General features: G+C 42.1%; 3 protein-coding genes and 1 non-coding gene across 4 annotated transcripts; 1 reads left to right on the top strand and 3 right to left on the bottom strand.

Annotated features, from left to right (window-relative positions):
• Positions 1-6,180: 6,180 nt before the first annotated feature.
• On the bottom strand, positions 6,181-11,732 carry LOC124660637 (histone-lysine N-methyltransferase SUVR4-like). Its single transcript, XM_047198470.1, has 8 exons — positions 11,432-11,732; positions 10,941-11,343; positions 7,729-8,726; positions 7,337-7,602; positions 7,156-7,222; positions 7,006-7,056; positions 6,536-6,635; positions 6,181-6,451 (listed from the first exon to the last, which is right to left on the bottom strand). Exons 1-8 carry the CDS (start codon positions 11,624-11,626, stop codon positions 6,417-6,419), a joined length of 2,115 nt encoding a protein of 704 aa, XP_047054426.1. The 5' UTR covers positions 11,627-11,732; the 3' UTR covers positions 6,181-6,416.
• Positions 11,733-11,870: 138 nt separating this feature from the next.
• On the top strand, positions 11,871-11,951 carry TRNAL-AAG. Its single transcript has one exon. It is a non-coding gene; the product is annotated as a tRNA-Leu (tRNA).
• Positions 11,952-12,541: 590 nt separating this feature from the next.
• On the bottom strand, positions 12,542-16,151 carry LOC124666744 (dolichyl-diphosphooligosaccharide--protein glycosyltransferase subunit 1B-like). The gene is made up of 8 exons (XM_047204075.1): positions 15,971-16,151; positions 15,527-15,571; positions 14,804-15,441; positions 13,897-14,044; positions 13,589-13,768; positions 13,248-13,316; positions 13,022-13,111; positions 12,542-12,941 (listed from the first exon to the last, which is right to left on the bottom strand). Exons 1-8 carry the CDS (start codon positions 16,094-16,096, stop codon positions 12,807-12,809), a joined length of 1,431 nt encoding a protein of 476 aa, XP_047060031.1. The 5' UTR covers positions 16,097-16,151; the 3' UTR covers positions 12,542-12,806.
• A 2,675-nt stretch (positions 16,152-18,826) lies between these two features.
• LOC124661737 (transcription factor HBP-1b(c38)-like) lies at positions 18,827-24,223 on the bottom strand. The gene is given in 10 exon segments (XM_047199619.1): positions 18,827-19,365; positions 19,541-19,786; positions 20,666-20,781; positions 20,784-20,936; positions 21,084-21,135; positions 21,219-21,296; positions 21,843-21,902; positions 21,993-22,070; positions 22,967-23,141; positions 24,137-24,223. Coding segments are annotated over 9 exon segments (990 nt in total). The 5' UTR covers positions 23,027-23,141; positions 24,137-24,223; the 3' UTR covers positions 18,827-19,218.
• Between the last annotated feature and the right edge of the window lie 3,597 nt (positions 24,224-27,820).

A 27,820-nucleotide genomic window follows, 5' to 3' on the forward strand; every position in this document is an offset into this window, starting at 1 on the left:
AGTCACGGCTTTGTCGCAAAGCCACCGGAAGTTACCTGCTACGATTTCTACCGATTTTCGTATTTGCACAATGGTAGGTATGTAGCTTCTTTACTTTGATAGTCTAGTTGTCGACTATGATAAACAAAGAAATTTAAATTTATAATCTCCTACTGCTAATCTGCTAGACTGATATGCCAATGAGGCTGAAAGAGGTTGGTGTTTAAGAGATGAATAGTACTTTGCCTGCCCGCTGGGCGCCGCACCAATCGCCTGCTCCGCCGCCGGTTGCTGCGCAATCGTTAGGGACCCCAGGGCTGCCGGGCCGCCTGCCGCCGTGTGTGTGTTAGTGTGTTTGGTACTCTCGTTGACCGATTCGACTCTTGGTGACGGTGCAACCTTGCGAGCGAGCAGACGGCGTGTGGCTGTGGCCTGTGGGCAGGCTATCGGTTGTGTCCTGTTACCTTATGGGGTTGTGCCATATGACTACATGTATAAAAAAGTTCCTCGGAATCTTGAATATTCAAACGAATACACCTGCATACTCCCGGTGGCGCTGTCGATGAGCCTACCACGCGGTTCTGGGAGATGTGTCTGGTTGTCATCATGGCGCGCTGCCCGTGCTATCCCGGCGATGGTGCATGAGGTGGGAGGAGGCCGACGAAATGGTGCTTGGAGGTGAAATGGAAGGAGTCAATGCGAGGCGTCGCCGACGCGTGTTTCGGTGGTAACTGGCGTGTCGCCTTCTCCACGTCTTCTGCGTGATGCGTGTGGTCGATTGTGAGCTGCAGTTGCATGCGAGAGGAGGGAGTCGAAACCCAGTCGGTCAGCTGCGAGGTGCCCGCGACGCCCAGGTAGCCTGTGCTCGTGCGGGTGCTGGTAAGGTGTGCCTGGGCTCTACCAGCCGCCTGGTATGTGTATAAAGAAGGTCTTTATCCAGTTCTTCTCCAAGATTTCCAGATAAACTGCAACTCTGTTGGTTTTCTTCGGCATTTGCAATCATAACATTATACTTGCCTGCCTGTTGCATTGCTGATAGTTCTAGTTTCATTGTTCATAGTTTAACTTTTATTTGCAATGCATAATTTCTGCTGTTGGAAAAATAGTGTGCTTTTAGCACCCAGATTATGCTCGAGCTAACTGTCTACTTGTCAAATGGTGGTTAAGTCATTGCTGTGAAACAAGTGTTGCACTTGGTGGATTTTATCATGAAACAAATGTTCTCTTTCTGCAAATTAAGCATATACCCTACCGGGATACTCTGCATTTGTTCTGTCTATGCCATCAGTTCCTCCCTTCTTCAGCTTCAATTTATCTTATTGCCTCCTATCCAATGGTTCTTTTCTTTTGCTTACAGTTTGATATAGCAACTTCCAGCGTTCCCCCTGGTAAGATGCTTATGTACCATTTAGCGAAATTATCAAAACATTTTTATAGGGATGTATGTCTTGTCTGTAGAATTTGTTTTTGTGTACTTTACTCCTGACAGCACTGAATTGGACGCCCGAAGAAGCCAAAATCTCGTCAGTGAAGCCCTCAAAACGCAGGAAGAGGTTGATTGAGTTGCATAAGCTCCTTACCACCCAGGAGAGATGACAATAGCATTGGTCTGCCGTGTTGCGGTATTAGTTGTTAGCTTAGTTGGAAACAGTAAAGGTGTAGGAAAACCTTGTGCCGAGATCATTTATTTTTACCATAACATAGTAGAACAATATTATGTACCGTAGAGTTGAGTTGAGGAATAAGCCACGTGTGTGTATCAGTGACCTTGTTAGTCGTGATCAAATGTTGTTTCTGAAGCTCTACTCTTGATGTGTGAAGCAGCAAAGATAAGGTTTAATCATGAAAAAACTTCCATGGTGGAGTTCCCATTTATTTGAATATGAGTTGTGTTCTCAATGCCAAAAACATACTACGTATCTTGCATGTAAGTGGTAATTACAAGAGAAATCATTAGTATGTAGCTCGTTTGTAAGTGGTCAGCTATATTGCCGGCAACGAGTTAAGAAACAAATGAAATAAATGGGGTGGCAATATTCAGAGTCATCTCTAAACTCAGAGCACGTTGATGAGGACATTTGCTTCAATTGCCTTGATGGTTGGCCATATTTGAACTTCTCTAAAATGGCAGTTTGTAACTGCTCATTTGTATTCCTTTTCTAGTACTCTCTTCTCAGTTTACTAGTCTTCCCCGTAACCCTAGATCGCAATTTGACATATATAATTTAAATTATATAATGCAAAAATTATATCATTAGAAAATAGAACATCTAAACTTTCTAATGATATAATTTTTATAACATATAACTAATACTACCTTGATAAAATTTGCGACCTAGAGGTACACGCACGCTTAATAAAATGTGAGAGAGGGAGTACTAATTACTAGTACCAAACCATCTCCATTTCTTCAGTAAGTCCTAATTACAAGCAGGACCGGTATCTGGAACTTCTCTACTATTAGTCAATATTATCTTCCTCCGATGTCACCCACACTCAGGTGGCACCGGAGGCGGGGTCTATCTCTCCCGCGCTGCCTCATCGCGATGGCCATGGCCAGGGCTGCGGCATGTGGAGGCACGGGGAGGGCACGTGGTGGCGATGCGGAGGGCACGCGGTGGAAGGTGCTGCGTGATAAGCGTCCTGCTGCCCATGGTCGCGCATGGCGGCTGGGCTCGATTTGGGCCTAAGCAATTCACCCCAAATCCAAACCTGAAACCAGGAACAAGAAAGTACAGCTCAGCACTACATATTATGATGGAAATCTGCAATTTCAGAAGAACGGGCTGCAAATACTATACTAGAATGTGAAAACGGTAGTACTCTGAGCAGCAAACTATTACGTAACAAAATAAGTTATGAAATGGTAATCCAACTGAAAATTTAATAACCCAAATTATGAAGCAGTGTGGACTATTATAGGAGAAGATTATGCATAATCTGCATGCAAACCAGCCCATACACAGAACAAGTTTATGCATGTATCAGACGTTATTGCAATATCAAATATAATGTCTCCATGCAAATTTCAGACATATTGACTGCTTGACTTGCCCTTTCAGCTAAGACTAATTTAGTAAGCACACCTAACATGCAATCAGTATTAGTATCAAAGAAGAAACTGAATTAACAATGATTACTTTCAAAATACACATGACATAATTCATGACTAAATAAAACAGTCTGAAATCAGTCCACGACATGTATATAGAAATTTGGTAAATGAGTAAGATTTAAGATGGATATATGAAAAGAGAGAACAAAACAACTACAACAGAATTAAAAGGAAATAGACCGACCGTGTTATGGGCTATGACAATCTCCATTATTTGAAGGTACAATCATCCTAGCGATAAAACAAGAGAGACCATACATAAACCAGCAATTTCTTTTAAACTTTTTAGATGAGGACAGATGAATTTTACACGAATTGTTGGCAAACACTGAACAATTATACCCGCCCCTCCTCTCTGCTCTGTTTTTTCAGAGCCAGGATGCAAGAACCACTGATATTAAATCATTAATTCTTATTACTCAGTGAAACTAATATCTAGCTGACTGAATTTGGCTACAGTTCCCTTAGATTCTCGTTTTCGAAAGGGAATTCGCTGCAAAGTTAGAAGCAGCTATGTGCTATGCAACATCGCGCACATAATCTGAATAATGTGAAGTCTCAGGTTCACGGCTGCTATGATTTCAGGAAACAAGAACTTTTTTACCACTGGCCATGAACTAAACCGCATCAGCGACGACACCAACAATAGTATACCTTCTACTATGATGCTTCGGGATCGATGTACCTGGCGGGATTGGTGGCGGCTTATGCTGCTATGCAGGACGGGGCCAACCTGGTTGCGGCGTCGGTCATCCGCGATGCAGGGGTCGACCTGGTGGCGGCATCGCTCTCCGGCGAAGCAGGACGAGGCCGACCTGTTGGCGGCGGCGCTGGCCGGCGAAGCAGGACAGGGCAAACCTAGTGGTGTCGTCGGTCGCCCGCGATGCAGAACGGGGCCGACCTGAGGGCGGAGTCGCTCTCCGGCGATGCAGGACAGGGCCGACCTGGTGGCAGCGGCGGTCGACCGTGATGCAGGACAGTGGCGGTGTCGCTGGATGCGGCGGCGACATTTCTGGCAGCTGGAGGTCGTGTCCTCTGCCTGGAAAACTGTAGCATCCAATTGTTTGGGCCGCGTTGGATACTCCTATTTTTTTTTATCTCTAGGTCTTGCTGGGCTGTCGGGCCTAATCTACCTCGTTTAATCTTGACCGTTGTCTTAAACCATACCTCTCTATTTATGAGGAGTGGTAAAAGGTACTGTAAAACAAGCCCCAAAAAATGGTGCTGTGGGATGTATATTCAAGAATAAATTATGTTACTTGGAGTGTTTTTTGGCATGCGTAAAAAACGTATAAAATAACCTGTGCTATCTGAAGCAGTATTTTGAAGTTAGCATATTGGCATATTGCACGCCAACTGAAAGATAGATATAACCCAAAAAAAGAAGGAAAGATAGATATCAAAGAAAAGTCTCTATTTGTTTAAATCTACCAGTAGTCAAGCAAGCCAAAATAGTTTGGGATACAGGGTCAATGATAAGTATTTTTCTGTGGCAATGGTGCATAATATATGCCATTGGATTGATTTTTGGGCTCTAACTATTGAAGCAACACCGAAAAAATGGCCTGCAGCATGGGAACACAAGTATAAAGTCAAATGGAAGAGGAGGTACTTAACAGATCAAAAGATTTGGCTACGGCCTACGGCAAGCCAGCAAGTCATGTGATTCTTCGATTATGGAGAGCTACTACGATTTGTTTGATTTTATTTCAGTTTGTAATACAAGGTTGGAAGTATTCTGACGCTTTGTTTCATACCTTCACCGTGACTGTCTACCTTTGTGGTTTCTCCAACAAAATCAAGTTGTTCCCGTTTTAATGTATTTTTATTTTGGCCTAGCTTCCTTCGTGGTTTCTCCAATGAAATCAAGTTCAATACACTCTCCATTTCAAATTACCTGCATATATTAGTAGTGGTTAGGTTTAAACCTTTGAACAATATTTAATCTTGCATGTGTAATATATTTTTATGATACAAAATCATAACTAACAAGTATTTTGGAGTATTAATTTAACTCGCCAGCTTGACTCTGACTGATTCGTTGGAGTATTTTCTTTCGGAAATTCAATTCGGCTCCCGGGTGCATATGCTCCCTCTATTAAAAAATTATATTTCGAAATGTCGAAAAATTTTGACAAAAAATTCTACATGTACATCTCCACAATATACGTACGTTCGTCAAGTTTCGCGAGGAACCAATATGTTTTGTGGTCTGTGTAAAAAAGAGAAAATTTATCTCCTGAAAAGCCTTATTTTCAGCATTGAATATTTTCTTTTTTTACTCACGTCACACGACAAGTCGGATTTTTATGAAACAACTTTGTGAGCGCGTAGCACATGAAGATGTACGTTCGAATTTTTCGTTTCAATTTTTTAAAATTTCAAAATGTATGTAACATGCATTTTAAAATAAAGAGAGTATATGCTCCCATGTGCCAAAACACAATTCCCAAAACTATTAGCTCAGAATAAACCAAAATAATATGTTTAAAACTTTTTATAACAGTTAAAGTATCAACATTGCTCCGGACAGGGTGTTTCTGCACCCGGGTGCATATGCACCCTTTATTTGAAATGCATATTAAACATATTTCCAAATGTTAAAAAAATAAAAACAAAAATGCCTCGTGTATACCTTGACATGTTACATGTTCACAAAGTTGTTTCAGCAAAAACCGATATGTTTTGTGCCCTGTACTAAAAAGACAAATTTTTGGTGTTAAAATAGTCTATTTCTCGAGGCATTATTTGTCTTTTTTACACATGGTACAAAAATTGTTGGTTTTACGTGAAACTTTATGTGTACACATAGAACATGTCCCTCTACATGCTAAATTTTTTTCCTAATTTTTTTTACTTTTTGAAATATGTTTTATACATACCAGGTGCATATGCACCATGATCAGTTTTGGTTTTCCGCATTGCTCCACTCCACTGAAACATGATATCCTCAGTTTAATTTAACTATACACATTCTCGATCTAGCTCCCTTCACATAGACTCAACATCGTTAGATTGGTTGATGGAGAACAAGATATTTCACTTGCACATATTATCTATTTATTTTCCCTCTTTCTTGGTAGAAATTAATCAATAGGTCATCCAAAGCCTTGCCAGGCCCGGTACCCAATTTCATTCCAGATAACCTGACTTCTCACTACCTGTACATACATTTCTAATACTACATAGGTTATAACATTTACAGGGGGGGGGATCGTCAGACATCCATCCCTTGTCCAAAGTACACAACCCAAAAAGCAACTGCCAACAGGTAACTCCATTGCACTCCTTGACACTCCCTTCTCCCTAGACAACCAACAGGTCAGTCCGCACCAGCAGCTGTTGCACTTTTCTTCCCTGCAAAACCAAAAACAAAAAGGCATTCAAAAATGTGTGCCCGGTAGTCGTTTTCGACCCCAAACAACAGCAACAAACACGTACTCGGATGATGTTTCCTTCCCCGACAGTATCGGCTCCCGCATAGGCATTCGAACGGTTTCACAGGTTTTTGCTTCTCAGCGTCGAAGTCGATGCCATAATCCTGAAAACCAGCACCATCTCAATAAGCAAGTGCCTTCTATTGCGGATCTAATATGTCGACATTTCTTTTATCTTGCAACAATTATGCACTTTAACTTTAGAAGAATATATAATACTGTTGTACAAAAAAAAATATTGGGATACAACTAGTAGAAAATAAAGCCAACAGCAAGCCCACTAGATATACATACATTAGGGAAGCCAAGAAACACAAAACAACCTCAACATCATTTAGACAGAAATCCCACGTGATTCGTTCACATTTTGCAGCTATACATACATTATGGGAGTTTATTGAAAAATACACACCTTCCTATTTATAAATAAAGGTTACATAATGGATTGACATTAGGAAACCATATAGCACATACCCATGTCAATTCCTCAAAAGCCTCCACCTTGGTGCTTGTGAAGAATGCAAGCTGTTTTTATAAATATCAACAAAAAAACATCAACATGATGTGTCTATATTACGGTATTTTCAGAGTCTAACACAGGTACAGTTGTCAAGGGTAGCTTACATGATAATAGTGATGATCAGGGGTCTCCACTTCAACAGGAACCACTACTAGATTTGCATCACAGCATCTACATGATGGAGTGTTGTTATAGCCAGATTATTTTGGGGAAGACAATTTATAAGATTCATCTTTTATGTTGTCATTAAAAAACATAACAAAAACCACAAAGAGCTAGACGCACCTGTGGTTAATGAATCTGCCAACATTGCCATAAAACGTTCCATCCAGGCATAAAACCTCTTCCTCCTTCAGCACCTTTCTAGAACACCAACCAGCATCCAAAAGTATTGGATGCACATACCTATCATTCTGCATATTCTCAACGACCCTTTCATGCAGTTCTGTATTTGTTAGTATCTCCCCAGCATATTCACAAACAAAAGCTCCCTTTGGCAATTTATCTAGAGTGCGGAGCCCCCAGCCTGTCCCTTTTCCAGTGAAGAAAACCTAGATAAAAAAGTTAAAGTAGTTGAAAACCATCCGGCATCAGTATAATCAGCACACATCACACAGAAAATGAAGGAAAGCTAGCGCCCCATCAATCTACGTTCCATTAAGAACATTAAATATTACCTGTAGATTGCATGTGATGCCACGTTGAACCACACGGTTACCGCATTGCATGTTACAGCCACATTTGCTCCAGCACTCCTTAATAAATTTTCTAACAAGGTGGCTCCTGCAAGGCTTTGGTGAAGCTTTATTTCCAGACCTCTCGAGCGGGCAAGTTTCACAAAACACCTTCTGATGTTCTTCTGGGAAGCGGTTCATAGAGACACACTCATCAATGAATGCTGGCCTAACCAAACCTTCTACTGTATATGCATATTCACCGCCAGTTTGTCTTGCACAAGCACATGGTTCAGGTGAGGACAAGCAGTCGCCAAAGCAATCAGCGCAACAGTCTTCACCACCAATTTTTGCAAGTGACATGCTGACAAGAGCATTCTGGAATACAAGGTTTCGTGGTATATAACAAAAGGAAGGTGGGCATTTTTCTTTCCCGAAGTCATTTACAATTGATATCCTTATTTTTTCTTCTCCCTTAGATATATCCATTACATCATGGCTAGTCCTCAATGTAGAAAGCGCAAGATGCCATTGCTGGGATGGAGTCGAATTCACTGGACCACTCTCTGAGCCATTAGAAACCAATAGTTTTTCTGCAGCCATCTGTTTCCTATTTCTACCATCCTCTGACCTGCTGCCAATAACAGCACCATCTGATTGCGTATTGCGCTCTACAACACACTGGCATATCTCGGTCATGAGGCTGCGGATGGAAAAATCAGGAGGAAGAACCTTGTATGAGCGAAGGCATTTACTCTCAACCAGCTTGAAAACTGCTTCTAAAGCGGGCATGCGGAACTTTGATGGGTTGACACTGCATTTCAGCGACATCTTGACCTCGCCCATAGCGGATGATGCTACTTCAATGTCTAGACAAGGAGCTTCCTTCCCATTTCCAACTCCAGATCGCATTCCATTATTCAGTGCGCTGTTTGTTGGCTCTACAGATGAAGTAGTCATTTCCCGATTTCTGCATCTCTGAATTGTCCTGTCTCTAGCACCTTTAAAAGTTTGAAGGAGTCCAATCAGAATAAGATCATTGCTGAAAGAACATATAACAGCAAGATGTGATTGACCAAAGTCATATTTAACACGTATTTTACAAGAGTTTCACCAAGCAAAGGTTGGGCAGGTGGCACCTCCAAGGTTCAGCAAGCCGTATCTTTTTTTGACATGACAAGTCGTATGTAACAAATCTATAATGTATAATATCTAAATTGGAGCAACCCACTAAGGGTAATTCTCTCGACATGCAAGCATGCCACTTTGGTCAGTTTTTTATTGATTGTATGCCCACGTCTACCTCACGCACAGACATGCATGCCAACTAAGCAATTAATTTATGTTCCATTTCAGCATTCAATTTCCGTTTCTGCATTTTGTTTCGTTACCTACGTCTTCACAAGTGGACAGCAACATGCGGCTCATAACTACATCCTCCATAATGCGCATCTAATGGAGTATGAGGCTTCATCTTCCAAGCAATCCCGGCGATGAACTCTCTATTGCTGTCCATGATTTCTGTCCGGGAATACGAGAAGGTTATGCGGATTTTATTTTCCCATTATAGCTTCGTGCTTCCGTTTTGTTCCATGCCTCCGGTGGTTCTTCAAAATAGGAAAAACCGAAATGCAGAAATGGCTGGTGCTAGGTCCCTTCGTCTCCTCCATCCATTGTATCAGCCAAGGTATTGATGGACAAATCAAGAGACATAAGAAGCGCCTGATTCAGAATTCAACCCTATAAATTGACCACCATCATTAGAAATAGTAGCCTCTTCCGCTCTTCCCTATTCATCGGCGCACCACATGTATAGATGTACTATAACAACCACTCATGCTTTTGCTTGAGTACCCTTCATATCGAGCCTTCTCCATGCCTGGTCTGGACAGGCTCAGTTGGAGACTCAGCTATCGAGGGATTGGCGACTTGGCGTCATATAGCAACTGTGCCCATATAAGTTCCTCTCTTCATTCTTAGTTTTCTGCTTCCCTTATTTATTTATATTGTTTGGATCGATACATGAAGATCTATACTTTTCAAGATTCTGGAAGATTTGAGTATGGACAGGTGAGTACATTTCTGTTTTATTCGCATTGGTAAGGTGCTAAGAAAAGAATCGATTAAGTAAAACAAAATATTGTTTCACAGGACAATGATAAAATTGGCCGAAATATGCTTGCAGGGTGTACTGCTAATGATTGTTTATCTCATCATCTCAAGTGAAGTTGGTTTTCTCCCATAAATATTTGCAGGCCGATGATTCTACTAAGCCCAGGTTCTGTAGTTGTGTTTTAGGGAAACAAACAAAAGACCAGGACGTAGCATTAGACTATTCCTATGAAATGTGTGTACATGATGCATTCTGTTATCATCGAAGACTGTATAGTTCACTCACCAGTACAGATCATCTTACGAATGCCATATACTTACAGATCATATAATCTGTTAACAGTAACCGATTTCAGAATTTGTTGTTCACATGTTACAATTATGATTATTTCGTCACTCAGTTAGTTTCGGGTTTTCAACTCCCTCGTGTATGTATGCACCATCATTTTTTCAGGGCCGGCTTCTCGACTTGAATGTTTTTTTTCTGCATATCATGGTAAGAAATTATTACACCAATGATTGAGTAACTCTATTTTGTGAGTTCTCCATCTGCTCTGTGTCAAATTTGAGTCAAGTTCATTAAATGCTTGCAAATTAGCATTGTATGGAATTTTCATTAAAAAAGTGAGATGTTGATCACCGATATTTTGTTCTTGAGAATGATGATTCATTTTTCTATCTACCAATGTTTTGCAGGATATATTTGATAAAAGAACAACGTATTTGTATCTATAAGAGCAAACCCCAAGCACTTAGTCCAATGATTTCCTATTTCCTTGATTGTACATACATCGATAAAAGAATTTAAACAAACATGCCCGCAGCAACTCGCGGGGTATCATCTAGTTAACTTAAAAGGATGGAAACAGCATTGGGGGCAATTTTTAACAAGGGTGTCATTGATGTACATATAGCATTGGGAGAGCGTTTTAAGAATTCGAGCAAATTGTGGAACTAGTGCTTATGTGTTTTAACAATACTACCCGATCGCTACCAACTTACCAAGCAAAAAAGTACAATGTCATCATCATAATCTAAAAGTAAAAGACTGCAATCTATCTCCTTAACGTGGAAGGAAAAAAGGGTCAAAGGCCCGCTCGAACCTGGAATCTGTTCAGGATTTTGATCGGGCTGCTGCGGAGGCAAATCTCGAAACAACTCCTCGGAGGAGGAGGACGTGTTGCGAGACCGGCGGCCGTTCAGGCCAGGCTGCACTTCCATATCGACAGGCACAGGCACAGGGTTGGGTTCCCTCAGGAAGACGGCATCCTCCAGCTGGACATCCGCATCGACCGTCTCCCTGTGTCGCCTCTTGCCTAGCGCCCTCGTCGAGGCTCTGGCCTGCGAACGAGGCGATACGACCATTTCCATGGCGGTGGTGGGGGGCGGAGGCGAGGGGGGACCCAGGGAGCCCGACGGGTCTCCTCCCGCCACATCGTTGTCGTCGGCGTCGATCCCCTCGTGCTCCTGCACCGGTTCCGGCTCCGACCCCCCATCGCCGGTCGCCTGAAAACCCATACGCCGCGCCGAAACGAAAACCATTTGTATCACAGGAGAGTGGATTAGGGAATGGAGGATGGGCGGCGGAAGGGACCTGCTGGCTGTCGAGCATGGCCTCGGCGAGGACGCGGTAGGACTCGTCCTCGATGAGCGCCCAGTTGTTGCCGTAGACCCTGAGGAGGCGCTTGAGGACGGTGAGGGTGGGCTTCTTGGTGAAGCCGAGGGCCCTCATGGCCGCCAGCGCCCGCCGCGCCCTAGGCGTGTTGTCCCCCGACCGAGAGGAACCCATCCTCGGGCTCCGGCCGGGGATGAGGATCGCAGTGATTCAGTGGGTGGACATTGGCATCGCCATTGCTAGGGTTGGCTTAGCTGGGGTTTTGGGGGATTTGGTTTGGAAGACGATTCGATAGGTAGTGGTAGCAGTAAATGTTTTCAGATTTTTTTTTTTTTGGGAACAAGTTTTCAGAAAAAATTTAGAAAAGGGTGGCTAGAACAGAGAATAAAAGAGAGTTATGTTTGTTTTAAACAGAAAAGTTGATATGGCCGAGTTGGTCTAAGGCGCCAGATTAAGGTTCTGGTCCGAAAGGGCGTGGGTTCAAATCCCACTGTCAACAATTTATCACTATTTTTTTTGCTTGCAGCACTGTTTTCTTGTAACTTTTATAGTCGGTCTTTTTTTTTCGAATCTGAAATGAAATTTGCTTGCAGCACTGATTTCCTGTAACTTTTTGAGTCAGTCTTTTTTTTCTAATCTGAACGAAATTTTAACCAAACTAAACTAGTATACCAGTTTTTACTCAGGATTTTGCTTCACCAGAATTTATCACTATTTTTTTTTGCTTGCAGCACTGTTTTCTTGTAACTTTTATAGTCAGTCTTTTTTTTTCGAATCTGAAATGAAATTTGCTTGCAGCACTGATTTCCTGTAACTTTTTGAGTCAGTCTTTTTTTTCTAATCTGAAACGAAATTTTAACCAAACTAAACTAGTATACCAGTTTTTACTCAGGATTTTGCTTCACCAGAATTTGTAGGTTTAATCCCAATAGCAACAGGTTTTGTTACTCAGGATTTTGCTTCACCAGAATTTGTAGGTTTAATCTCAGGATTTTGCTTTGCCAGAATTTGTTAATTTAATCCCGAATAGCAATAGGTTTTGTTACCATCAATACTCTCCTGTATAACCTTAATTTTGGGCTATATATCTTTACCTGCTTGTTTTTAATATGTTGTATTGGCTATATTATCAGATCACAACTTGATCAGCAAATAGTTCTGCATCAACATCCAATACAGATCTGCACAGATACACTGCAGGTGATGCTCACTATCTCAGTTCCTACAACAATCATGCTTGTTCTACAAAACTCTCAGAAACTAATGCACCACAGGTTGGATCATCATGCATGATAGTTCGCAGCACTGGACAACACATCAAAATTCCCTCGTGGATCCACGGCAGTTTTTTACTTCAAGAGGCTTGCGACTTCCCGATGGAAAGATCCATGTGAAGGTAGGCGATGCAGGCGACAAAGAAGAGCAGCGCCGCAGATATCAGCATCAACGGTTCCGCCAGCATGAAGACTGGATTGAATTCGTAATACACCTGCAGTTCACAAAAATGATGATGATAGGTAGCGACAAGACCTGATAAACAAGGCCAATCTGAGTCGCTGAGCAAAGTACCTGGAAAGGAACATTGTGCTCTCCTACTACGTTTTTCTTCTTCAGCACCACTGTTGTCCTCCCAACGACGTCAAGGTAGGAATAACTAGTCTGCATCAGTCGCATATATACCATAATCAGAACTGAGACTCAAGAAAGGAAAAAAAAACGATATCAAACCAGAACAAGTTTCCGCTCGGTACGAGTAAACTTCTTTTTCAGGTAGTTAATGGAAAGATGGGATTACCTCAAGATGTTGCTCAGTCAGAAAAGGAACAACGGCTTGTGGACTCTTTGATCCCTCGGGAAGCACAATCTGTGACATTACAAGGTTTAATAAGGCTGCGAAGATGCACATAAAAAAGAGCAAGAGCTACCTTCCCTACTACCATCATCCGGTCTCTTTATCAAGAATATACTTTCGCTCTTTTAGTAATTACTTCAGTTAACGAGAATTTCAAGGAGAGCTTAGATATGCAAGGAACATGACTAGTAATATGGGACGGAGAGAGTAATACAATATTACTCCAATTCTTGACCATTAATTAGAGTATGTTTCATCAGAGTTGGATTTTTGTGCAGACTTACCTTGATAGTAAGATCATCAACGACGGTATTCAATAGAGGGCATCCAAATGTTAGATTGGCAAAACGTCGGCCATCTTCTGACTCAAACAGGAAATCTTGCAGCGGCATACCATAGCCAATGGTGAACGTGCAATGCCAGCCACCAAACAATGGATATCTTGGCTCAAATTCTAGTTCTGACTGAATTAACGAAAAATTATGTGGCAATATTAGTTCAAGATTAACATTTAAGTAAACAGGTATCGTACTTGCCACTAACTAGCATACTGAAGTATTAAAGTTGATGTCTGTGGAGAGATATCCCATACCTTGTGTGAATCAGTACGGAGATTGGATGAGGAGATGTTACCAATCTCATCACGATAGTAAACTGAATGAACTCGAGGAGGCAACCTTGCAAGAAGATTCTTAAACGATGATGCTCCGCTGATAGATTGCCTCGCCTGATACTCGAGCCTAGCAACAAATTATAAATGAGTAACCACAAAGGATTGTACTCCCTCCATCCGGGTTTATAGGTCTTGAGCGTATTCTTAGATCATTAATTTAACAAACAGAATACAATGTATAAATTACAAAGGATATATCATTAGAACCTTGAGATGTGGTATTTTCTAATGATATAACTTTTGTGTTATACATTTTATATTATATTGGTAAAATTAACAATCTAGGGATACACATAGGGCTTATAAACCCTTTCAGAGGGAGTACTAAATAAATTGACCAGCACGAGATACATGATGACAGATTTCTTAATACTCCATATAGCTTGGAATCTAAAGATCCTGATTTCAAGTCCATAAGGCATGTTCTCAGTTCATGTATTTGCCTACTCCTGTTTGATTTCCACATGAAAAAGCCAGACACAAAGCAATACTGGCAGATTGCAATAAATTTATTGTTTATCTCACAGCTACTAGACCTATACTGTTGGAGGAAGTTGACATATAATCAGAGAGATAATTTGTAATTGACTACAGCAATCATAGTCAAAATTTAGGACATTCAATTGCCTCTTTTAGTTAAGGATTCAAGTAAATGTGACGCAGTTTGGTGGAGCCATTTGATTCAGAGCTTCAGCAATTGTAATAATGTTAGTGGAACGATAGACAGTGGCATTTAACTAAAATAATACAGTTCCACTGGTTGGATGTCAAAACGAACCAGATATGCAAACAAAAACTATCAAGTTGAAAGACGGTAGCAGCTAACCTTGAAAAGACTCCTTTGTGCCGAGCACCTCCATGCTTCAATTTATACTGTTCGGTGACCTGGACATTCCCCCAGTGAGAAATCTCCACCTTGCGCACAAGCTCCTCGACAACCGCAAACGGATGGTTGTTCTCATGGTGCAGGAGTATCGGCGAGTAGGCGTACGGAAGCTGGTCCTTGTACGTGCCATATTTCACTTCGGGGCCCGAACGAGAGGTGGGATCCACTCTGGTGAAAGACTCTACCCTGTTGCTCGGCATCTTGACGTAGGTGACCTGCTCCACGACATGGTACGGCGACAGGAGTACTGCGCTGTCGCGGTAGTAGACCAGCTGGGACTCCGATTGCGTGATCTCCGCGGGGAAGGGCTCCAGGGAGTGTGTGAGCACGTAAAAGACCTCCATGGTAGTCGTCTCGGAGGGTCTCAACGGCGTGCTCAGCGAAACGGAGTAGAGGCGAGCGCCGTCCGGGGCATTGGCAGCGAGATCGATGGGCTCCACCGGAAGTGGCACGTACACCTTCTTCTTGCGCTTCCCCTCGGCCCTGGTCGCCTTGACGATGGCGAGATGCTGGGCCTCCAGGGGCGTGAACGCGATGAGGACGTGCGACGCATCAGAGCCAGTCGCTGGGTTATGGACCTGGCGGCGAAGGGTGGAGTGTCAGTGGAGACACGGAAGAGGAGGAGTTTATGGCAGGGGGGTGTGATTGGGTGGAAGGGTTTACCTTGAGCGTGAGGTACACCTTGACGATGGGTCCAGTCAGGTCGATCTGCAGGTAGGTGAATTGCAGGTGTGGTTAATTTTGCAGCCAAGATGTATGCCATACGTAATGAAACTCTACTGAAAGAGGGAATATGTGTTGTGTGCAGGACGTGAACGATCTCTTAAACCCTAAACCCAAAAAATCAATCCTAGCACTAGCACAAGGCATCGGATCTTTGAGATGAGAACACACACATAGCCACTAATCAGTTCAGCTCGGATCCTTCCATGGTTACGGTACGGGAGTTGGATCGCTGAGCGAGACCTTAAATTTGATACGGAACTGCGATCCAGATTTGAGTAATGGTTCGAGGTCGGCGACGCGACGAACCCTCCTAGTCAGTATTAACACAGTCGCTCCACTTCACGGCCACCTAATCAGGAGGATTCGGGACGGAGAACATACCCTCTTCTCGGCGGAGACGACCCGGATGCTGTCCTCCGGCGCAGTCGGCGAGGTGGAGGTAGCGGCGGCGACGGTGAAGGCTGCGGCGAGAAGGAGTAGGATGGAGGTCGGGAGGGACGGCGCCATGGTGGCGGTGGTCGTCTCCGGCCCGACGACCTGAGATGAGATCTGCGCACCGCAAACACAGAACACTCGCTGCCAGCCTACTGCTGCTTGGGCTGGGCCCTCTTCTTCTTCCTTGCTTGTAAGGTGGACTAGTCAACAGATCGCGCCCTCTCTCAGCCGTCCATCACTGATCGCATGGCTGTGCTCGGCGGATCTACTCTTTTGTTTGCGAACTCGCAAGTTAGCGAGGCAAGGATTTTTGCAGTCTGATTTTTCACTATGTGATAATATATTCACTTCATTTAACGCTCCTTTGATTCATGGAATTTACAAAGGACTTGTTGAGGATTGAGATCCCATGAAAATTTTCTTACAAAAGCCGTTCAATTCATAATGTAGGATCATATCCCGTAGAGAAAAAATCCCATAAAAATCTCGCACTGTAAAGTTCATAAGAAAAAAAGTACTAGGTTAGACCTCGTAGAAAATTCATTCACCACAATCAAAGAGAATGTCCATATGATTCAAGTAGAAATGGGCATTCTAATCCGATACATTTTCTATTCTTACATTTTTCTTATTATACGAATCAAAAGAGCCCGAAAACAAAAGGTTTGCAACCAATATGCATGAATTTTAGTTCAAATTGGTATCATATATTTATATCTTCCTGTTTTTCTCAAACATCTCTATCATTCTTTCAGCAACTCACGCTTTCCTTCAATTATATACGCATCTTTGCAAATCTCACCCACCTATATTGCACATTGCTTGGACTGCCGTACTGTTGTAGGTGCAATATTTCTCAGATGTACTTCTATTAAAAATATAGTCGAACTGAATTCCAAAGAGTTAGGAACAGTTTACTTAATTTGCACCAACATTTAAGCATTTTATTGATGCACCCAATGAACTTAGCCTTGAAGCATCTCTAGCAGATACCACAAACGAGCAAACCGCAAAACCCGCTTGTGGTACCGTGCATCACCCTTTTGCGTCTTAAAAATGGCCATGATAGAACAAATACGACAAATATGAACTCCAAATTCGAGCTAGAAGCACTTCGCCCTTATTTTCAAACTTGTATTCCATTCCGTGTTAATTTACAAACTAATTCAAACGATCCAAAAGAGGAACTAACTATGAACTAGTTCCTAAAAGCTAGATTAAGCTAGCCTGGGTACTAACTAATTTCACCTCGACTGGGGCGAATGCCGCGGCGACGATGCTTCATGCGGAGTCGTCAATGAGGACGTAGCCGTGTCTCACCGTCTCCGATCAAATGGACGCCTTTCAGGCCTTGCACACATGCCGCTCCTCCTCTTCGGCGGCTTCGCAGAGGTGCTTGGCCTTGTCCCAAACATCGGTGATGACTGTCGTGAGGAAGTTGCGCCGGGCCATGGCAAGATGGCGCAGCTCCCGCCTCGTCCTCGCCCTCGTCCTCGTCGGTGTTTTCGTCGAGGTCGATGGGGAAAGCAGAGGAGGTACGCATGCCGCTAGGACAAGGCGCCTCATTGTAGCGGGAGGAGGCCGTTCTAGGCGAGGGAGTTTGGTTGCACCGGAACAACGCTCCACGGGCGTGCGCTTGGTCGGAGATACGTGCTCGCCACTCAAGCGAGGTCTCCTGCGGGCGCCTCGCTTACGCCGAGCTGCGGCCGCACTCCACGCGGCAAATTGAGCACCGCCATGGTGGGAGGAGGTAGAGCGAGCAGAGGAAGAGGGTGGCGACAGCGATTTGAGAATGGTGGCTGGAATAGACCGGAATCAAACGGTATCGAGCGGCGGTGGCGGCGAAGAAAGCGATGTGAAATACCGTGTCGGCAGTCACAGTCACCCTCCAAACAGACATATATAGTGGTTCACAAGGTGGGTTTAGGGTATTTCAATGAGTCTTTTTACAGTAGTCACGTGGTCTAGTATTGCTTGCGTTCCACGTAGTAGATAGATTCATTTAAATTTTAACAAAGTTGAGACACTTTTGATGAGACAGAGGTAGTATTAGTTCATATCTATCAGTAATTGCGGGAATATTTTGTGCAATCAGTTGTTTCTAGAGATTATTTCTCGGCTCCTAAAAAAAATTGTGTTCCAGAAGATGGAAATAAAATACCCTAAATAGAGAAAGTTGCCTAGATATAGATTTGTCTAAAATGCTAGAAACGTCGCAAAGCAACACCTGAATTTCTATCTACGCATGTCAAGGGCTGTACAATTGTTGAGGAAAGAACATTATTGTTAAATATGTATTTCCATGCCATATGTATAGAAGACTGAAAACCATGTTATTATAGTTTACCTGGGTTCAACTTTGAATTACCAATAGATTATCACTTGCTGCCATCTTTACAACTAATGATCACGTGCATATATAAGTATGCACTGATGGATCAAGATAAAAATGTGATGAATACTATTTCATTGCGTACAATGTTGACCCACAATTAGTTCAACAATTTATGGGTTATGTTATATAATGATTTTAAAACACAAATCCAACTGCCTCATACAAAAACCAATCGAAAAATATAAAAAAAAATGCAACATAACCCAAAGTATCGCTTAACAAATTGTTGATCCAAGATAACTCTTCAAAAACATGTTCATCTCATATTTTCCAATGGAAGGGAGCCTTACGACCTAAATGTCCTCTTAGGCCGAAACAGAAGGAATTCTTAACAAGTTCAGGAACGATTAGATTCCAATCTCATCAAATCCATAGGTCACCAGTGTAGCAGTGCTAGTCTAACACAGTTGTACAAATACAGAAATATAATTCAGGCCCTGAAAATTGATGCAACCAAATGGTAATATACACTTCGCTAGATTATTACCATGGCATTGTACAACAAGATGTCAAATATACTCAGCAGTCAATAAAACTGATTAGCGGCAAAAGGGTTCTAAATGAACATCTAATGACACACTGCAATTAGGACGGACCGGGTACTAGTATAGGCAATAATGAAACAGCAATTTCACGCCTAATGCACTCAACTTCACTATACGGCTAAGCTACCTCAACACATCATCTCTTTGGACTATAGTATGTGCAAGTTTCTCTGAATCAAGTCTGTTGCATGACTGTCATCGCCATCAACTCCCAAACTGCGAAAATGCATTGCAGTCAGAATGAGATTAGCTTTCTATTCCTTCGGTCGAGCAAGCCAGAGAGAACTTAGGGCACGAAGCCGTGATGAGTAATCACTTATGACAAGAAATGCACGGGCAGATTGCCTAGTCGTCAGGATCCGTTGCATCTGCTGAAGAGTCTGCTGCCGCAGGTTGTCAGCCTTGGTGTAATTAAAACAAGAAAGGAGTCATAAACACACCAGTCATGAAGGCACAGTTAAACAGGATTGAGCAGGCGATTTCGAACTATAGCCTACAGGAAGTCATATATTCCAGCCTTGCGATTTTATACCACAGTACTCTTTACTAAAGATATATTTGAAGCAAAGCAAATACCTGGCGAAGGAAATTCTCAAGGGTTCCAAGCTTTCCCATGGCCATGGCCATTTGACCCATGTAGTTTGCCACGTTTCCTGTTGATCCAGAAGAGCCAATAGACCCAGCCAATGTTTCTGCCAAAGACTGCTGAAGGGCCTCCATTCCTTGTGAAAGAGCATCCTCAGCTTGTTGTGATGACTGCTGAAGGTTGCATATCCCTGACAGCTGCTGCTCGGTTAGAGGTTCAAGCTGAGTCGAAAGAAGCTGCAGTTTCGTTGCTTATCAGTAATTTATCAATAAATTCACCAGCACTTGAAAAACAAAACAGAACAAATAAAGGAGCCAAATTCCTAGCATATTATATTCAGTAACAAGTAAATCCAAGAGGATGCAAAGTAGGCGCATGGAGTTGCATTCTCAAAATCTGTAATTTACCATATATTAATTAACGTGACCAGATAATATAGGACACATAATAATCTCCCAGCGTTTAAAATAGACGTCCTTTTATAGTTGGGCACAGGAATTAAGAGTGAGAGTGAGATGTCTATATTGCCTTTCATTTAGGTATTAAATTGCCCTCTTTTCCCTCCCCAAAGCAAGGCAGGTAAACAGAAGAAGACTTAAATGGCTCATTTTTCTCTGACATTGATGAAGGGTAAAACAGAAATACAGCGACTAAAATTGCATTTGAAGTGTAGAGGACAAGTATTTTGAATAATGTTGAAGGGTCTATAAGGTCATCTATTTTGAAACAGAGGAACATTGCTTAAGTTAATAAGATGACTCAAGTTAATAAGGTCATCTATAAAGGACCTACCCAGTGCTGAGAGCTCCCGCACTGTCTGGGGAAGGTGTTAGTGGCAAGCCTTACCCTCACGAAGTGCAATGTGAGGAGACCGTGACTCGAACCTGGGACCTCTCGGTCACAGGCGGTGAGGCTCTACCACTGCACCAGGCCCGCCCTTCTAATAAGGTCATCTATAAGTGACTAAAATTGCATTTTAAGTGTAGATGACAAGTATTTTGGGACAATTTCCTCATTCTACACTAACAACTTCCAGAGCAACATTGCTTAAGTCAATAAGATGAGTTTTGATATTCCAAAAGAATATAACTAAATCATAAGGCTGCGTTACACACCTTTAAAAGCTCAGAAGGTCGGAAACCTCCTAGCCACAAGAAACACCTCTCTGCTGGTGTCTTCCACATGCCTGATAACACATGAAAGACATCTGTCTTGGCTGCATTTCCTTTTGCTTAAAAATCTCATCATAGTGCGACATGATCTTCTCAACAACACTACGCAGATCATTATCGCCTGCATGCGCATTAACTGCAGCTCTAAGCTCATTAACCTGTCGATTGTGTTCTTCCAACCACCGTGCGTACTCCATGTCAAAAGCCAATGCCCCTGTAACAAAAGGCAGAGTTGATTCTTTATCAAAAAAGAACAGAATGTGGCAAGTATAGGTTGGAAACTTCCACGGTGATGATTAAGCAAATAGTTTATGTGGAAAATAATGATTAAATATTTATCACTGGAAATATCTAATATTACCATTTCCACTCTTGGAATGGGACTGGTCTGCTGAACTAGATATAAAGATACCCTGCAAAGAAAATTTGCAGAAGCAAACTTCAACTGCAGTCATCCAACCAGAACTCAAAACAGTGACAAGCAATAAAAGCAAACCTGTTGACGAGCTCGTTGCAGCTCCTGCTCTAGCTGGGTAAGCTTCAACCTACTATTCTCCAACTGTTGAACATACGCCTACAAAAAAGAGCAACATTACAAATAGCAACACCACATAATGGCCCTGGTCAATCTACAGAAAAAGTGTGGAAAAAATGTCTAGTGGACTTGTAGGAATGAATTAGATTTGTTATGTTTTCCATAAACGAATTTTCATTTTGACACTCATTAGTGTAACAGGTCACCAGAAGTCTTCACAGCATCTCACTGAAAGCTCCTTAAGAAGCCAGCTAGTAGAAACTTATCAACTAGTTCATACTACAAGCTTCACATATAAAACCCCTAGCACTGCCTGAGCTCAATCTAACCTCAAAATTATACACAGGCCTACTCTAATTTATCCAATCCTCTATTTTCTCAGCAATATATTGTGTGTACTGGACTAGCACCAACACTTACTGAACCCCAATAGAAGAAAAAAGAGACCACATAACAAAATACAGTTTATTATACAAAAATAACATAATTTAAAGAAGCAGTAGAACAAAATACCAAACGAACCAAAGGCTGAAAATAATAAAAGCACTGTCGTTAGTACAGAAGCTAACAGTAACATTCAAGTACCTTTTTCCTCAAACGACTTTTCCTTGCAGCCTCACGATTTTGAGCAAGTCGACGCATTGTCTAACAACATAAGCTATCAGCAAAGTGTTCTGCAAGTTGCAATAGCAACTATGCGAATGAAAGCGGAGAAAGCTACTTGATAAATTTTACCTTTTGATCTCCATTTTTCTCTCTGGATCTGTCACTGGAGTCGGAAACAACAGCAAGGGCATCTTGTCCTGGTTCAAGCTGCGGATGATAACATAACTATCAAGCTCACATTATTCCTATTTCTACTCTCCTAGATTCCCCCATGTTTCATGTTGAGAGATGAAGAGATTTTTTCCACCACTTTATCATAAAATCAAGACTAGTTTAATTTTCTTTTGTGTTTTGACACCGCTTGTTGGAAAGACAGTGGAGAACGTAAGGTTTTACGACATCAGCCATTCGAAGCGCATGGTTCTATTGGATTATCAAATATGAAGGCTTCATTCTATTAATGCTCTGAAGTACCCTAAGCACTTTTCAAGAGGCCTAATGGAATCCACACATGTTACAATCTACCCTGTGTTGTAAGGGCAGTTCTCTCATAGCAAGATATTTTCAAAAAGAAAATCCTAAGTAGCAGCACGGTCTTGTTGACTATTTAGTTTACACATTCTGCACAATAATTACAGATCATTAAACGAATAGCAAGCTACTACCTCGGTTCTAAAATAAGTGTCTTAATTTTGTCTAGATACGTATCTAGACGCATTTTTGTGGATACATACGAATCTAGAAAAAGTTGAGACAATTATTTTAGAACGGAGGGAGTATATAAATATCTTACAAAACATCCTCACATTGTCTCACAAAACATCCCCTACATTTGGTGCATCACTCTTGCCACTCTTCTTGTAATTGTTCACTTTATCAATATGAACACATAGCCACAGATGTTTTTAAATGAAGATAATTAGATAAACACACTTTTGATATCATAGGCTGTCATTACGATCACTCATATACTAGTTCAGTAAAAGAAACGATTAGGCTCTTCTCCACTTCATACAATAAAAGAAGAAAATTCATGTTCACACCGAATATCTCAGATAACAGACAATACTTCAGCTCGGACACAAGAATAAGAATAGACTTACCATAAGATTTTCATCAGTATCATCTGTTGACGTTTCTGTTCTTGGGCTGGCCTCTGCCATTGCCGAGTATTCCCAATGCTCAATGTAACTCCCAGAGAGAACAGCTACTGGAAATCAAGAGTTCTTTGTCGTGAATCGTGACAAAGCTGTTGATATAATTTCTCCTGCCGGTACACTTGTGGATAAACCACGTCAATAATACATACTAATATTTATGCAAAGATTGAAGATGAATGTAAAACAGGCATGATCAATCTGCCAAATTCAAACTACATATCCCAAGTGGCATATTGAGTAACACCGAATTAACTAATGCGGTAACCAGATTGAAACAGCAAGATTCTTAAACAACATAGCATTTAAACCGGAGAGCATAGTTCCACAAGCAAACATTCTCCAGACGTGATGAATAAAGTTCTAAATTGCAGCACAGTAAATCTCAGCCTAGGGCTAGGGGACACCACATGCATATCGACGACTTACACACAGGCTTGAGATGCCAATTACTGGAGTTACGAAATTGTCACAAAAAAGTGAATGGATAACTTAAATGTGCACTAAAGCATACTCTTCTTTTTCAGATTACAGTTAACCCAAATGAAAGGCTGTTCTATTTACAGTTTCCACTTTTTACACAGGAATAGATACCCCAAAGGTTTGATTGCAAGTAAAGGATTGAAATAAACCACATTTCAGTACGAAGAAAGAAAACCTAGCATAGAAAGTATTCAACATTCTGGCGTAAGGTTACCCTGTGGGCTGGTAATGTCTAGAGTATTCAGGAGTTCGTAGCAAACAAGAATCTGATGATACAGCAAGATGTAACGATAGAACTAAATTATGCATACCTACCCGACAAACGAAATGTAAGTGAAGAAAGGCAGGAATACAAAAGGCAAGCTATACACCCATAAACACTACGGACTAGGTACAAGGTTAATTATCATCACCAAAAATAGATCAAACTCACAGCACCTAGTAGACTAGCATAGTAATTGGGGTAACGGGTTGCCTTCCTATCATTTCAATCTTGTGCAAGACTAGAGATACGCTTACGCAACAGTTTGGAGGATGGAAAAAACCAACATACGCCAGTGTGAGCTCGCTACGAGCTAGCAATAAATTCATCCTGCCGCACAACAGAGGAACAAGATGAGGATCCTCGAATACCTCGAACCGGAAGAGGGGCCTCTATCCGAAGCTACTGGGCAGTAGATTGCCGTCCCGCCGGCCGGCGCGGCTGCGAGCTCCCCGAGCTGCTGCCTCTGCGGCTCCTGGACTGGACGACGAGGGCGGCGAACAGGGCGCAGCTGCTGCTACCGCCGCCGACGCCTCTTTAGTTGCGGCTTGAGGTAGCGGAGGGCACGGGAGTTTGGGGTACGGCCGGCACCCTGGAAACGGACTTGTACAAACCCTAGATTTTAGTCTCCTCCTTTTTTTTTCATTACGTGAGCATAAAAAGGTAAGTGGGGTAATAGCCGTAAAATCGAAAAGTGCCAAAAAGTGATGATCTATGTTATGAAAATACGGACAAGATAGAATGGGTTAGCATGATCAAGAAAGTGAGCAAGTAACAAAACTATATTCATAACAAAGACATAGAAACCGTAACTCGGTTGCGTAAGGAGAAGCAACAAGATTTACACATGAGTCGAGATCGGAGTGTGAGTACCTTTTACCTTTCCTCCCCGGCAACGGCGCCAGAAAAGTGCTTGCTGTCCACAACTGGCGCGTGGTTGACGAGGGAGAAAATGGTGTAGCTTTCCTTCATTCCCGACAACGGCGCCGTAAAAGTGCTTGATGTCTACGGGAGCTTCTATTCTTGTAGACAGTGTTGGGTCTCCAAGAGCGAGAGGTTTGTAGAACAGCAGACAAGTTTCCCTTAAGTGGATCACCCAAGGTTTATCGAACTCGGGGAGGAAGAGGTCAAAGATATCCCTCTCATGCAACTCGCAACCACAAAGCAAGAAGTCTCTTGTGTCCCCAACACGACTAATAGGTGCACTAGTTCGGCGAAGAGATAGTGAAATACAGGTGGTATGAATAAGTATGAGCAGTAGTAACGCAGACAGTAGTAACGCAAGAAAACAAGAAACAAGCAGACGATAGCGATATTTGGAACAAGGCCTAGGGATTACACTTTCACTAGTGGACACTCTCAACATTGATCGCATAATAAATAACTCTTTCTCATATGTGCTACATACACTCTTTTGTTGGATGATGAACACATTACGTAGGATTACACGAACCCTCAATGCCGGAGTTAACAAGCTCCACAATTCAATGTTCATATTTAAATAACCTTAGAGCATAATAGATCATTGCAAAATAAACCAAGAACTAACATAGTGCACACACTGTCCACATTACACTATGAAGGAGGAATAGATCACATCAATACTATCATAATGATAATTAACTCCACAATCTACAAGAGATCATGATCATAGCCTACGACAAGAACCACACGGTGCACACACTAGTCACCTTTACACCATGCAGGAGGAATAGACTACTTTAATAACATCACATGAGTAGCACACAACTAGTAGCGATACAAAGCTCATCATATGGATCTCAATCATGTAAAGCAGCTCATGAGATCATTGTATTGAAGTACATAGGAGAGAGATTAACCACATAGCTACCGGTACAGCCCCGAGCCTCGATGGAGAACTACTCCCTCCTCATGGGAGACAAGCAGCGCTGATGAAGATGGCGGTGGTGTCGATGGAGAAGCCTTCCGGGGGCACTTCCCCGTCCCGGCGGCGTGCCGGAACAGAGACTCCTGTCCCCCAGATCTTGGCTTCGCGATGGCGGCGGCTCTGGAAGGTTTCTCGTACCGTGGCTTTTTCGTATCGAGGTTTTAGGTTTTAGGTCCAGGGGCTTCTTATAGGCGAAGAGGCGGCGTCAGAGGGTCGAAGAGGCGGCGGCACCATAGGGTGGCGCGGGCCACACCCAGGCCGCGCCGGCCTATGGTCCCGTGGGCCTGTGGCCCCCTCCGGTCCTTCCCGGTGTTCGAAAGCTTCGTGGAAAAATAGGATGCCGGGTCTTGATTTCGTCCGATTCCGAGAATATTTCCTTACTAGGATTTCTGGAACCAAAAACAGCAGAAAACAGGAACTGGCCCTTCGGCATCTCGTCAATAGGTTAGTTCCGGAAAACGCATAAATATGACATATAATGTGCATAAAACATGTAGATAACATCAATAATGTGGCATGGAACATAAGAAATTATTGATACGTCGGAGACGTATCAGCATCCCCAAGCTTAGTTTCGCTCGTCCCGAGCGAGTAAAACGATAACAAAGATAATTTCCGGAGTGACATGCTATCATAAACTTGATCATATTGTAAACATATGTAATGAATGCAGCGATCAAAACAATGGTAATGACATGAGTAAACAACTCGAATCATAAAGCAATGACTTTTCATGAATAGCACTTTCAAGACAGCATCAATAAGTCTTGCATAAGAGTTAACTCATAAAGCAATAAATCAAAGTAAAGGCATTGAAGCAACACAAAGGAAGATTAAGTTTCAGCGGTTGCTTTCAACTTGTAACATGTATATCTCATAGATAATTGTCAACATAGAGTAATATAACAAGTACAATATGCAAGTATGTAGGAATCAATGCACAGCTCACACAAGTGTTTGCTTCTTGAGGTGGAGAGAGATAGGTGAACCGACTCAACATAAAAGTAAAGAGAATGGTCCTTCAAAGAGGAAAGCATCGATTGCTATATTTGTGCTAGAGCTTTTATTTTGAAAACATGAAACAATTTTGTCAACGGTAGTAATAAAGCATATGAGTTATGTAAATTATATCTTACAAGTTGCAAGCCTCATGCATAGTATACTAATAGTGCCCGCACCTTGTCCTAATTAGCTTGGACTACCGGATCTTTGCAATGCACATGTTTTAACCAAGTGTCACAATGGGGTACCTCCATGCCGCCCGTACAAAGGTCTAAGGAGAAAGCTCGCATTTTGGATTTCTCGCTTTTGATTATTCTCAACTTAGACATCCATACCGGGATAACATGGACAACAGATAATGGACTCCTCTTTAATGCATAAGCATGTAGCAACAATTAATTTTCTCATATGAGATTGAGGATATATGTCCAAAACTGAAACTTCCACCATGGATCATGGCTTTAGTTAGCGGCACAATGCTCTTCTCTAACAATATGCACGCTCTAACCATAAAGTGGTAGATCGCCCTTACGTCAGACAAGACGAACATGCATAGCAACTCACATAATTTTCAACAAAGAGTAGTTGATGGCGTCCCCAGGAACATGGTTATCGCACAACAAGCAACTTATAAGAAATAAAATGCATAAGTACATATTCAATACCACAATAGTTTTTAAGCTATTTGTCCCATGAGCTATATATTGTAAAGGTAGAGGATAGAAATTTAAAGGTAGCACTTCAAGCAATTTACTTTGGAATGGCGGAGAAATACCATGTAGTAGGTAGGTATGGTGGACACAAATGGCATAGTGGTTGGCTCAAGGATTTTGGATGCATGAGAAGTACTCCCTCTCGATACAAGGCTTAGGCTAGCAAGGTTATTTGAAACAAACACAAGGATGAACGGTGCAGCAAAACTCACATAAAAGACATATTGTAAACATTATAAGACTTCACACCGTCTTCCTTGTTGTTCAAAACTCAATACTAGATGTTATCTAGACTCTAGAGAAACCAAATGTGCAAACCAAATTAGCAAGCTCTAAGTGTTTCTTCATTAATGGGTGCAAAGTATATGATGCAAGAGCTTAAACATGAGCACAACAATTGCCTAGTATCAAATTATCCAAGACATTTTAGA

Source organism: Lolium rigidum, chromosome 6 (assembly GCF_022539505.1).
Source record: "Lolium rigidum isolate FL_2022 chromosome 6, APGP_CSIRO_Lrig_0.1, whole genome shotgun sequence".
NCBI classification, from domain to species: domain Eukaryota; kingdom Viridiplantae; phylum Streptophyta; class Magnoliopsida; order Poales; family Poaceae; genus Lolium; species Lolium rigidum.